Here is a 13,960-nt window from a genome sequence, read left to right on the forward strand (position 1 = left end):
CACCACAGGGCCTCAGTAAGGACGTCAGCACCCCTGGGTGCTGTGAAGTCACTGCCAGCTTCACTGCATGCTAGCAGCACAATCGGAGAGAGAGAGAGAGAGAGAGAGAAGTGTGAGGCTCTCGAGGGCTGCATAAACCCGGTGACTCACCCTGCTCTACCCAGAAATATGACACCAGAACTTCACGAAAAAACTTTTGTTGAAAGAAATGTGAACTTTTTTTCTCTACTTTTCCCAAAAAAAAGTATACACAGTGCACCAAAATGTGAGCTACATAAAACTGTGCCCAACTTCCACTTACGATGTCAAGACCATATGTCGCGCATCAGGTTAGAGGTGGAGCTGTACCCCAGAATGTTGCAAGATGTTCTTCCCCAGACCGTCATGGTTGTGTGCCCCCGCTGACACTAACAGCTACTCATTAATAAAAAGATCCACCGCCCTGTTGTTTGTAAATACGCTATGATGTATAAATCTCTCTGATGAACCACTGATGCTCCACCCAAACCCTAAATGCGGCACACACCGCCATGTATCACCATCTACACGCTCGCAGTCCACACACACACAAGTTTGTTCCTCTGGGCGCGTCATCGCGTGCAAGCCATCATCTATGAAGCTTCAATGATCGCAGCTGAAGTCGATTAAGAGCTCCAGATGACCCCGGGAAGTCTGAACTTCGATCAGAAACACACACAATCACACACGTATACCTTGCTCTCAATCCCCCCCCCCCCCCCCCCCCCCCCCCCACTTCAAAGACTCTGCTCTACCGGGGGCTGTGATTGCTCTCACACAGATCCTGGCCAAACACGAAAGCAAGAAGGTAGAAAAACCCACAAAAACAGTCAATAGGCTTCCCGCACTGCCAGCGTTCCTTGAGCTGCGATTCTCTAGACTGCAGGACCAGAGATCTGCATGGGAACCGTTTTAGATAAGCAGAGAGCGAGAGAAGTCTGAATGAGGCCTTGTTCTCCAAAGTCTTCGCTCGATTTTTCCCAGACGCAGCCACGCTATTGAGACCTGCAGCGGTACAGTGCGCACTTTGTCTCATACAGTCACAGAAAATGTAATAATGTCCAGATTTATTCCTCCGTGGGAGCCAGATAGTAAATATGTTATTGCTTACCACAGGTCCCTGACTCAGTGTCTTGGGGATTAGGTGTAAGGAAGAGACAGAAAGGAAGATTTAGCCCGAATACAAGCTGCTAAGTGTCAGAACTCTCGAGGTAATTTCATCGTGGAGAAACTTTTGTGAGCTCCAGTGTATTCTCCTTGGCTATTTACACCCACAGGACACAATAAATATGAAGTTCTACAGATTGCTAGTAATACTAACTGTAACATAAATATGAAGAAATAATAAATGTATCTATAGATAGATAGATAGATAGATAGATAGATAGATAGATAGATAGATAGATAGATAGATAGATAGATAGATAGATAGACTTTGTTTCAGACTCAGGGTCCACAGAGACAAATACATAAAAAGACAGACACAAACAATAATAATAAACTATAGTTTGGACTGGCAAAACAATGACGAAACAATTTGCTTTTATACAACTGAGATCTTAGAAATGACACTGTCTCCCGAACTAAGAAATAGTCTGGAAGTACAACAGAGCAATGAATCCTTGAAAACGTCATGTCAAAATTAAATGCAAAAGTTTTTAAGATTTAAAAATAGTCCATTCGGGTATTTTTATGTGGACCACCAGCAATAAGAGGCTGGGTTAAACACAAATATTGACACTGGTGGACAAAAAATGGTACTCAATATAATACAATATAATATATAACTGTTGATCAGGTTGTGAAGTTGGATCCGTCCTGGTTCACAGTGCCAGTAGAATTGTTGTCAGTCATGAGCAATCAATAACATTTCATTAGATAGGACACCAACAACAGCTTAGAAAGCACTGCGCTGGATATCCGTGCAGGAGTACAAAGGGGAGAACATGTGGAAAGTTAAGAAATTCAGATTTAAACATGCAAACGCTTCCGAGCCACAGCAAACAGGTTGTTATCCTGTTTGGCTTTTGATATGGAGGGATGGCATCGATGAGGAAAAGCAGTAAGAAAACAGCTGTCTCCCTTTTGAAACGAATGGGAAACACATCCAAAGAAGCTCGAAAAAACAGCCACAGAGAGTCAGGATAGGGTAAGATCAGAGAAGTAGAAGAAAGGAGGAGAAGAAAGTCTGAAAATGTGGACAGGAAACAACGAGGTGTTAAAAGACAGCCCTACAGATGTTGACAGCTGTGGAGCAGAAGGTGCAGCAGCAGATTAAACACAAAGAGAATGTGTTTTTGTGTGTTGGTGAGTCTACAGAGGGAGGAGGGGGTGGATAAGGGAGATGAAAAGAAATAGCACTCCCAGACCGTGCAGGACGTGGAAGCACCAACTGAGAGGAGGGTTTTAATTGGCTGCCTGGAGACAACCGCTTCAGGCAAAGGAATTAGTGTGCATGAGACAGACAGACAGAGAGAAAGAGAGAGAGAATGGAGGCAGAGATCACAGCAACATCACAAAGAGTTTGGGGAATTGTCCTATTCGCTTTGACTTTCACCATCCCTCTTGCACCAAAATGAACTTAAACTCTCCAACTGGACTAGTGACGTGGTAAATTATGTTGGACATCAGGGTATAGATGAAGTATTTTGTTGTCTATTGTCCCGGTAGGTTTTCATTGGTTTGAATCAAAATGCTAAGCATCTTCTTTGTCTTGCAGAGTACCCATGCTCGGGCATGCTGGGCATGGTATCAGGTTTGATCACTGACAACCAGATCACCGCATCCTCCCATACGGACCGGAGCTGGGTACCGGAGAACGCCCGCCTGCTGACCAGCAGGACGGGTTGGACCCTGCTGCCCCAGCCCCAGCCCTTCACCAGCGAATGGCTGCAGGTGGATCTCGGTGAGGACAAGCTGATGAAAGGGTTGATAATCCAGGGAGGGAAGCACCGTGAGAACAAGGTCTTCATGAAGAAGTTCCGCCTCGGCTACAGCAACAATGGCTCCGACTGGAGGATGGTGTTGGACACCAGTGGGAACAAGCCAAAGGTGAGAGTAGTGTCCGGTGTATTTGTTGGATTTTTCTTACAAATCTAGGCGTAACCCTAACCAAAGAACCCTTAATGCTTTCTTTATGTTGAGGCAAAAGTTCTTTCAAGGAAAAGGGGTTGGAATTGGTTTTATTCAATTCACAAATCAAAAGATAGGTTTTACCTTCAGCAATAGGGACAATTATTTGAAGACGTGCGACTCAAAAAAGTCCATCGGACACATCGTAGCATCAATTCCGATTATGACACATTTAGTCAATTTTCACCAGAGCGTTGCGCCTGGCAGTTGTGAGTCATTTAGGAGTCGTTGCGAGTCAATTTCAGCAGTGCTTTGAATCACATTAGGATAAGCATCTTGAGTCTCTCAGAGCCTTCTCCCGCTTCTATCCTCCTGCTTTGTATTCTGCACGATACCCACCGTTCAACCCCTTTCAATGGACAGTGAAACCTCTCCAGAGGGGAAGGAGGGGTGAGGGGAGCCAGGGGAAAACGAGGGAGAAGGGAAAGAACGCGCAACAGAGAGAAGTGACCCAAGATTTATCTGCCGGTGTCATTGCACACACGTGAGACACACGCCAACACTTTATTCAATGCATACACAGGCTTACACACATAGAATGTATATATATGAGCACGTACATACACAACCACGCACACCTCCAGGAGCTGGAACAGCCAGTCCCCAATTACAAGTGTCCCTGACAGGGCATAAATCTGATCCAGATGGGCTGATGGTTGATTTATGAAGGGAGTAAGGAGGATCCATACCCCCCCCCCCCCCCTTTCTGTCCTAGTTAGCCGCCTCTCTCCTCCCAGCATCCAAGGTGCACCAGGCTCCTTCACGCGATCACACCCATTAATCCACTTCCATCATTCCTCCTTTGCCTCCTTTGTTTGCTACTCTTGCATCCCAAATCCTCCTCTTTTCCCTCATGTATTCCTTTGCTCGAGGAGGATCTGAAGGAGCCGAAAGTTGCTTTTGACAGCGCTGTTTGTCGCGCTGTCGAAGCTGTGCTTTAGGTGTCAGCAAGATGAGAGAGTTCTGGTCATCTTCTGTTCTTTCTCCTTACTTTTGTACCCGGCACATGCCACCCGTTCAGCCCACTTCTGGTTTTCGTAAGGCAGGGATGAGTCTGCCTCGGGGTATCTGCGTTTGAGGAGCTGTATGAGTCAAACGCCTGGCAGGGACATTATCAGCAACCTTTTTTTTCCACTGACCTTTCCTTCTGTCTTTGTCCCTCTTCCTCATTACCTTTTGTCTCCCTGCCAGATATTTGAAGGGAATAGCAACTACGACACCCCTGAGCTGAGGACGGTGGAGCCCCTGCTGACCCGCTTCATCAGAATTTACCCAGAGAGGGCCACTCCTGCTGGCATGGGCCTGCGACTTGAGCTCCTGGGCTGCGAGATCGAAGGTAAACTGGAACTTCTATTAATATCCAATGCATTTTGTGCACTCTGTCTAAGGTATCACTTGAGATTTGGTGCAAAATATGCCAAAAAGGCTTTGTTATGGCATTTCTACCTGGTGGTGCCGACCTCTCTACCGGCAGTAATGGTGGCAAAATGACTACCCAGGCTGAAACGTTTCATGATGGTGATGGCATTTACAGCTGTGGCGACGCTTTTAACCATGGCAATGAAATGTTCACTCCTGGTGTTGACGGTTTCTTTTGGACAGAACATTTATTTACTACCCACAATGCCATCCTTACTGGGCACACCTTGACCCCGTGTGTTTGTTTCCAGGCTGCTTTTATACGCGTTAACATCTGACATGTCTGGACGCACTCAAAGATGAGCCATCTATCATCTCAGCTGATGACATGGCTGCAAGTAGCTTGCACTTCATGTCTTTGCCACGGCCGGGGTTATTTAAAGATGTGGGTGCTTCCTGTGTTGATCCCACAGCTGTCCAGCTCCTGCTCTTCTTTATCCCTACAAGTCACAGTTGTCTTGTCTCCCGGTTACATCAAAGCTGCCCCCATAGCTAGCCACTTCTGGAGGGGAACAAATGAAAGCCCACCTGGCCCAGTAGGATTATTGCAGCATGGCCCCCATCGCACTCTTCCCAACCCCTTGCATGTCTGTCTTCTTTCAAAGGGCCGCACACAAACTTTGCTATCTTTAAAATTACCCCTATTTTGTTTTCCCCCCAGCTCTTTATCCGTCTCTCTCAAAGCTGACGTAGCACACAAACAGCTCAGCGATATAAGAGCGTGTAGCGCACTAGCCCTAAGTGGATTTACATATTGGATTTCAGGGAGGCCCATTCCGTTGTAAGCCTCATGGACTCCCACCGGGAGCTTTAGTCAGATGATAATGCTTGTTTTCAGTGTTAATGCCAAATACACACACACATACTCACACAGACGCACACACCCACACACAGAGCAAACGACCGCAATCACTCTGCCAAATATGTGGTTACTGGCGTGAATACACACACACACAGGTGCTCATACTGCCGTGTACAAACGTGTGTGTGCGAAGCAGGCCATAGCAGGAGGGCCAAATCCTCATTTCTGTGAGAGGCTGTGAGAGGCTCCCCTGACGCAGCGCTGACCCCATCCCTGACCCTCCCCACCCTGAATCTGACAGGGTCTGATCTGCCTCATATTTCATCTAGCACAGGGAGCGAGAGCAAGAGCATTGGCTCACACGCACACAGATACAGTACACATCCATTTTTCAGGCGGTTTTCCCCTATGCCTCGCTCTCTCTCTCTCTCTCTCTCTCCCCTCCTCTCGATCATTACTCCATCAGTGTAAACCCATACAAATGCACGCACACCGCAGGACGGTTGTGCAGCAGTGGAGCGTGGAGTGGATCTAGGGCCATGCCCACATCCAAGCGTGGCGGGGCTATAATGAGCCAGGGGCCCTGCCTATAGCCAATCCCAAGCCCCGTTTCTGCATCCTTAAGGTTTCAGCCGCCCAAGCCCGAAGCAATCGTGCTTTAGCTTCAATTCTATTTATACACCCACACCTTCACAGCATGATGAAAGGAGGGATGCTAATAGCTCAGGTCTAGATTGCAGCCCAGTGGGTAACTGTGGGCAGAACACGCTGAGCTTCTGAATACACATTTTAGTGTTTCTTTCCTTTCCGCTATTTAAACTATGAAGCAGGTTGAAAACCCACTACTTCAGACTACATCTCCACCTCATGCTAACGCTGCTTGCGTCTAATTCTTTTCAGTGTTTGGTTGTCTGAGAGGTATTCACTTCCATTTTCCGGCTGTTGTCCCGAAGTCGCTTTGGACAAGTGGCAAATGAATGTGATGTGAATTCAAACCCTGCAGCATTTGTACCACGGGAATGACAGACAGTGATCAGACCAAACAACAGACATGTAATGTTCTGCATTAGCTACAGGTCCACATCAGCGCACCTTCTCTGAAAAATAAGGAAAAACATAGAAATGATTGAATTTTTTGAATGTGAACCAAATCACAAATGCAACTTGAAATGTAATCTATAATGTCTGCCGTCTCCCTTCTCCTCCGTCTTCACAGCTCCTACACTCCCGCCTACCACGATCGTACCGAGCACTACTCCGTCGGACGAGTGTGACGACGACCAGGCGAGCTGCCACAGCGGCACAGGTGATGACTACGACGTGACAGGTGCTAACATTGCCCTCATGAGACTGCAACCAAACCCCCACACCTCTTACCCTTCCGCCTGCCATGGCTCCCACTCAATCTGCTCCACTTTCCTAGCTTCACCGCTCTCTGTTTATGGGTAGATTTGATGCCGCGGCTAATCTGCCACCTACTGTGCACACTCGCAGGCACGCATCCCGGTGCGTGCCGGCGTACACACTGCTCTAATTATCTGCACCTGTAGCTCCCATCTCCCCTTTTACCCCCGCCTCTGCAAAGTCACATTAGACGATTGTCACACTTGCTCCGCAGATCGCCAAATGCGCACACCTGCTTCTAAACCAACCGGCAGCCAGCTCTGCCTCTCTCTCTCTCTATCCTTTCATCTCTTACCCACTGTGTCCGCCTGCACCCTCTTTTCCACGCACTCCTCTCGGCCTCATTTCCCACTAACCCAGTAACTCTCTGAGCCTGCACTGCTGCCTGCACTCCCCATTAACCAGCACTCTCCAATGATGAGCATGGCACCGTTTCAGTCACGTGTTTTGGAAGTATTACATTGAGTGCGTCACGGTAGATATAGACAGGGCCCTTATGAGACTGAAGGGAAAGACAAGGCATGTGTTGGCTAGCAAGATTCAGCTAGCAGGGATACATTAGGTGCATGTGTGCAGTTATTTAAAAAAAAAAAGAAACTTAACTCTTGCCATTGCTAGGCTAACACTGCTCATGTGTTGTGTTGTGGCAGGGGTTACCACGATGCCAGAGACCACCACTGCTGAAGTGGATACCATCCCAGGTGAGGATGGTAACATTTCCCATCAATGATTTCAAGTCTTACTAAGATGACATGCCAGAATGTTGAAACATAGAGTAGATATTGAACTGCTCTAGGTTTTTCATTTTTTTGGATTCATTTCCATAGATTTATCATGAAGCGTGCCTTAGCTGATGAATGCCAGCTCACTGCGGCTTCTCTCCCCACTGCTGTGTGCCTGTTATTAAAGCTGATGATATGGCCCTGAGAGGCTCCTGCTGACAGGGTGAGGGAGGTTGCGTGATGCAGAGCTAGCTGATGATTAGCACTGGTGCTCTGTTGCTGCCTCCTCAGCATAATCACTAATCACCGGTCCGACACTGACACATTAAACACACACACACACGCAACACGGCACAAAAACAGGGAAGCACAATGCAAATGACCACAGGGAATTGGGTGTGCTTTGGGGTCACTTGCACACACACACACACACAGTGCTGTTTCCTATAGCAGGTTGATGAGGCAGCAGCCAGCTGAGAGGCTGCGCCCCAGTCTGACCTTGGCTAATGGGCCATAGGCTCCACCGAGCCCCCTTCACTCTGTCTGCAGTCTGCTGGGGCACCAGCTATGATAGATGAGAGCCGAGGTGTGTGTGTGTGTATATATATATATATATTTATGAACACAACTACATTTCTGTGGGTAAACACTTATCCGCCTGACTTTTCATTTCAAGAGTCTCGAACCGTGCATGCTAATCAGTTCTGTGTATGCGAGCGTGTGTCCGTGACTGCTTGGGTGTCTGTGCGCTCTCATCTCAGAGGATGTAGTTTCCGTTGGCATTCGGCAAGTCTCTCTTCATCAGACTGCCAAGTGAGTCATGTAGCCGCTCATCTTATCCAGAGCTTGTTGGTAGCTACAGTCAAAGCCTCCCAAGAATGGAAAAAAGTCATTTTAATTGGGAATGGGATGTCTCGACAAAAACAAATGAAAAAAGGGTGGGTTGGCGTCTGAATTGCTATTCCACATGGGAATTCCATCCTTTGTGTTTAATGGTTAAATAGAGTTGCTGCCTGTAGAAGCTAGTTAAAACCTTCCCATTATTAAAGGCAATATTGGCTCATACATTCTGTCATCCGGAGAGCCGCCTCACTGTTTCTCTAAAGGCATCTCATGCTGGAGTTTAAGGCCGTGGCTAACATCCCAAACATCCCGCTCCCTTGCGTTCAATGGAAGCCCTTCTTTATCCAATTTGCAAAACACTAAAGCCCGAGCTCCCACACAGTTTCCTCAGCACGGCGAGTGTCCATGGGGGATTGCATTGTTGGAATAGGGCCCCAGCACTGTTACCATAGCTGTCTTCAAACCTCAAGTCTCCGCTCTCATTAAAATCCTGAGCTCTCTGCGGGTTGCTTTGAATGTTGCTTTCTCAACTGGACGCCATGTCCAGACCCCATCTTCTTCTTCCCTTGTCCCTTTTCTCAGTGTCCCTGTATAGCTCTTTTATATACCCTGTTACATTCATTACAGGAGATCATTAACTGTAGCCAAGAAATACGTTCTACATGAGGTCTATGCTGTTGGCTCGCTGCTTTCTCATGTTAGGGCCTTAACTGTCCAAAGTCTGTCTCTCCCTCCCAAGCAAAGAGACTCCAAGTTACGTCCCGCAGTTCTTTGCTGCCCTCTAGTGCTTGAAGCTGATCAGGATGAGTGAATGAAGCCAAAGTGTAGCCTGCAGTCATATCATGACAGGCCCCCAGGTTATTCATTGTTCGGTTAAAGCCCAAAGCTCTCTGCAATTTCTCGTTTCGTAATAAGGAGGATGATGAAACTTGATTTCCTGACACATGATCTTGACCTCTCGTCCACAAATTTGCAGCTTTCCTGTGGTTTGCCTGCGACTTCGGCTGGGCCAATGACCCATCCTTCTGCAGCTGGACATCAGAGGACACTGGTTCCAGGTGGCAGATCCAGTCCAGCGGCACCCCTACCCTCAACACTGGACCTAACATGGACCACACAGGTGAGGGCCCTGCAGGGTACCGCTTGGTTGGGCCAAACTTCCTGATGCACTACGTGCATTTCAGCCTCAGAGTTTCTTTGTCTGTCGGTGATACATTTTCTTTTATCCAAACAGGTGGATCAGGGAACTTCATCTACACCTTGGCGACAAGTCCCCAAGAGACCGAGGTGGCTCGGCTGGTCAGCCCAGTGGTCAGCTCCCCGGACTCAGACCTGTGTGTGTCCTTTTGGTACCACATGTTCGGGCCGCACATCGGCACACTGCATATCAAGCAGCGCAAGCAGACTGTTGAGGGACCGGCTGACATCCTGCTGTGGACGGTCAGTGGTCACCAAGGCAACCGCTGGAGGGAAGGTCGTGTCCTTGTGCCCCGCACCAACAAACCCTATCAGGTAAATCACAAGTGGCCTGTGACTCGTTTGGCCGTTTACCGCCATACCGGTGCTCTTTCCATTCATGGAAAGGTTGCCTAAAAAACGACCCTGTGCTTTTTTCCCCCAAGGTGGTGATCGAAAGTCTGGTGGAGAGAAAGAGCTGGGGGGACATTGCTGTGGATGACATTAAGGTCCTCAATGGACTCAGCATGACAGACTGTAAAGGTGAGGCTTTTAGAGTTCATAGGTACAATGCCTGCATTCAGTTCTTAATCTGAAGTATGACGACGGTTTCATCTGCTGTTGGATTTCATTCGAATTTCTGTTCGAACAGATCCTGACGTGCCCACTGAGCCGATGCTGCCAGAGGATCGCTTCAACGAAATCCGTAAGTCATTTCACACGGAGGGTTTATTTAGCAGTATCACGTTATGTGAGAACTATTTGCTCACCTCCAGACCCTTTGTAGTTCATGCAATACCGCCCTTCTTCATTCTTCGCTTCTGCTTCTGTCCCTCCCCTCCAGTTGAGGAGATCACAGAATACCCAGACTTCGTGGAGACCAACCAGATCAAAGGAGCCGGCAACATGCTGAAGACGCTCGACCCCATCCTCATCACCATTATCGCCATGTCGGCCCTGGGGGTCTTCCTCGGCGCCATCTGCGGCGTGGTCTTGTACTGCGCGTGCTCGCACGGAGGCATGTCGGACAGGAACTTATCAGCCCTGGAGAACTATAACTTTGAACTTGTGGACGGTGTCAAGCTAAAGAAGGACAAACTCAATGTACAGAGCTCATACTCAGAGGCGTGAGATGGGACCGGGTGCATTCGCGTGACTGTATAACGTGCAGAGCTCGCAGAGCGTGCACACGACTGGCTGTAGGCATGTCTTCTCGTATATCCGCGAGTAGGCCGGCTCAAAGGACTGCTGACGCCCTCAACTCTCTGGATGAGGGACATGTTCAGGAACCAATGGGAGGGTCGGACTGATCCACGCTTTTCTCAGGAGCTGCAGTAAAAAGAACCTACCAGTAGGGGACACTGTGTACAGATAAAATACAGAAAAAAAAATGATGTACAGATGATTTAGATGATATTTTAATTTTCTATTTTGATTTTCATTCATTTTTACAATCGGATGCTGGTGTTGAGACCAATTTATTAATAATGTTTAAAGTATTTATCGTTTTCATGTTTGTTTGTTTTTATTATCAGTTTATGAAGGCTGTTGTTAGTTTTCAGGTTTTGAAAGAGACGTATCAAAATCCTAAATGAACCATATCCGGCAAAACTGTAGATTTGCCCTAAAATACAGGGTGTGCCCATAACCCATGACCCTGAAACATGTACCCTTTCCCCTTTCACCTCTATCACTCTAATGTGAGGGTCCCACTCACGGCAATGTATGGTTCTGACAGTGCCTTTAGTACATTTCGGTTCGGCCTCCTCTCTTGATCTGGGTGTTTTTTTACAGTACTCGGCCTAAGTTGTCATCACAGGAAAACAGGGGCACATGATCTTATAAATACCTGCAGAACAGGATGACAGTCTATCGCGGTGCTTTGTTTTGTTTTTTTGTTCTCTGTCCAAAAACCACACACTGTAAATATGTTTTAATATATTTTATTGCCCCTTTTAAAGAAAGTAAAAGGAAAAAAAGAAAGCTGCAGTATCCCTTTTTTCTTGGGTTTGTATGTGTGTAAATACAATCTTCTGACTGTTTTGTGGAAGGTGCAGTGTTATGTTTTTCTATTTTAGATTACTTTGCTCAGACAAGTAAGATTTGTGTGGTCTTACAGCGATTCCAATGTGCATTCAAGCCATCTGTCATAGACAACACCCACTTCACGAAAACCACCGAAAGACGAATGAATCAAAAGGTAACGAAAAAAGAAGAAAAAAAAAACATCTGACCTGATGAACTCTTTTTGGACTGATCTCTCATATCGTCATCATGTCGCCGCTGTGAGTTTGACCGGTCACCAGAACATTTTCACATCAAACACGCTCACGTCGATGGCAGAGGAGGTGGTGAAATGTACTAAATGTCTGCCAGCTTACCAAAAAAATGTTTTCAAAAAAAATCAGCCATCGCTTTGCTTCAGCTGAGACCTAGACTAGCTCGTCACCTCCGAACGTCACTGTGGATTGTTCACTGAGGAAGTGCTATCCGGACAATGCGGCTTGAATGCACTGTCACTGATCCCCTCCTGATAGGAGACTATAAGAAGAGGGGTTAAACACACTTACTGAAGAATGGTGCTGTCATTACTTTAGCCAGACACGTTTGTCTCACGATGAACCCGGTTTGTAATTCACATGCTGTATTGTAGCTTCAAGGCCTCTCGGACCGCGGAGTTTTTTTTTTAACGTGTTCCACGTGTAGCAGCCATAACGTTGTGATGTCATTATAGGACGGGACACTGGTGCAGCGTGGGGGGGGGGGGGGGGGTATCGAGTGGCGTCACCTGAATCAGGTCACCTGGCCTCCCCTCCGTGGCTTTACCAAAGGACGGTGGCCCCCTTCTGGATCACTGGGGGTTCTCACTTACAAAATACTATAAGACCACGGTTCCCTTCATCATCACTCACAGAAGAACTGACTCCTCGCTTTGCCCTGTCAGAGCTCCCTGGAGAGAAGGGGGGGGGGAGGGAATGATAGGACGATTGTAGAGAAAAGCTGTTTTCTTTCTATCTCTTTTTAAGCTTCAAACAAGTGCAAATGTCACCTCGACGCGAACTCTTCACATCTCTATTGAGACTCTTGTGTGCAGATGGATGGATGGGACAATCCCACCGCTAGACACTACAAGGGGAAGGGACTCTGTGCGAACTCCCCGTGAGGTTGACAGTATCAGGACACAAGGGCCCCAAGGGAATGCGACTCTGTGGTTCCCCCGCGCCACAATAAAACAATCAAAAAACTCAAATCCTGAGAAGGAGGACGTCTTTTACATCAGTGTGCTCTGTTCGTCGTGCCGTGGTGTTACACCTTCTCAGCTTGTTGGTTTCAGATTTGACCTCCCCACTGCTCTCACCTTTACGTCAACGGAGGAACTGTAGCTCCAGCGGACGTCTGCTGAACTAGAGAAAAAGGATACTGTAGCGTGGACTCAAAACAAACAATGTTGCCACTGATAAATATATTTAAGAGGTTTATGTGTTCATAGCGTTCATTTGCAAAAACAAAAAAAAAACACAAAAAATGTGTTCATTATTTCATCTTTTTTTATATATATATAAATATATAGTTTCAGGTTCTGTGATATCATTCTGAAATGTAAAAATATTGAGATGTTTTCATTGTTGAAAAAGGCATAAAAGATTTTCCAACAGTAATGTCCCTTCTCCCTCCATTTACATGGCATATTAACGCTTCGTTTTGTACTGTCATTCAAATTTTGTGCAGATTCCTTTTTTTTTTCACGAGAACAAGAAAGAAGACTTTTATTTTCAATACTGCTTCTGTAATTTGCTGTTGTAGGGGAAAAAAAATGAATAAACAGCAAAGCCTTAAAAGAATGTTTGTGTCGTGATCCAGGAACTATTTTTCCTTTTCCAGTCAGATCCACACCACAGCCGGTAACCAGCAGCCCCACAAGCAGCTCTTTGACGCAACATCTGTTTCTTGCATCAAAGTAATGTTGAAAGCACTATTTCACTCAGCGAGATGGTGATGTAAACAAGAGCGATTTGTAGTCTTTGTCTCCCAGCCGTCGCTTTCCAAAGACATGAATAAAAGGCATCTTCAGATGAAGAATGGCTCATTTACTTGGTTACATATCAATTACAGTGCAATTAAGTTGTTGTGGTAGATTTATTAGCAGAGAAAATGCACACTGATTGACTAATTTACTCCAACAGCAAGTCATGAATGCTGATCATTTATTCTCATATCTCAAGAGCAGATGGAAACAACTCCAGTGTGGTGTCTAATGTTGAGGACTCTCCACTTATTAAGAGTAGTAAACAGCGGTGGCGATCATGGCACAGAGCGAAGGGCGGCCACTGACCAATAATGGGAAGCTGATGCGAGTCTACACTCGAGCGCTCGGCTGCTTTTCTTCTCGGTCTATCATTAGGAATTCATTTTCACTGATGTGTTTTTCATCTGAGGAGGTAAG

General features: G+C 46.7%; 1 protein-coding gene across 3 annotated transcripts in view; it reads left to right on the forward strand.

Annotated features, from left to right (window-relative positions):
• Window positions 1–13,447, forward strand: part of nrp1a (neuropilin 1a) — a 58,141-nt gene extending 44,694 nt beyond the window's left edge. For 2 of the 3 annotated variants that reach the window (XM_079292011.1, XM_079292012.1), the window contains 9 exons: window positions 2,738–3,069; window positions 4,342–4,486; window positions 6,588–6,698; window positions 7,426–7,476; window positions 9,317–9,460; window positions 9,575–9,852; window positions 9,963–10,059; window positions 10,169–10,222; window positions 10,361–13,447. In XM_079292011.1, the coding sequence (XP_079148137.1) occupies window positions 2,738–3,069; window positions 4,342–4,486; window positions 6,588–6,698; window positions 7,426–7,476; window positions 9,317–9,460; window positions 9,575–9,852; window positions 9,963–10,059; window positions 10,169–10,222; window positions 10,361–10,647 (1,499 nt within the window). In that variant the 3' untranslated portion in view covers window positions 10,648–13,447. The remainder of the gene's footprint in view (window positions 1–2,737; window positions 3,070–4,341; window positions 4,487–6,587; window positions 6,699–7,425; window positions 7,477–9,316; window positions 9,461–9,574; window positions 9,853–9,962; window positions 10,060–10,168; window positions 10,223–10,360) is intronic. The other variant, XM_079292013.1, reaches the window with a different exon arrangement.
• The last annotated feature ends 513 nt before the right edge of the window (window positions 13,448–13,960 follow it).

The sequence above is a fragment of the Melanostigma gelatinosum genome (assembly GCF_949748355.1).
Source record: "Melanostigma gelatinosum genome assembly, chromosome: 20".
NCBI classification, from domain to species: domain Eukaryota; kingdom Metazoa; phylum Chordata; class Actinopteri; order Perciformes; family Zoarcidae; genus Melanostigma; species Melanostigma gelatinosum.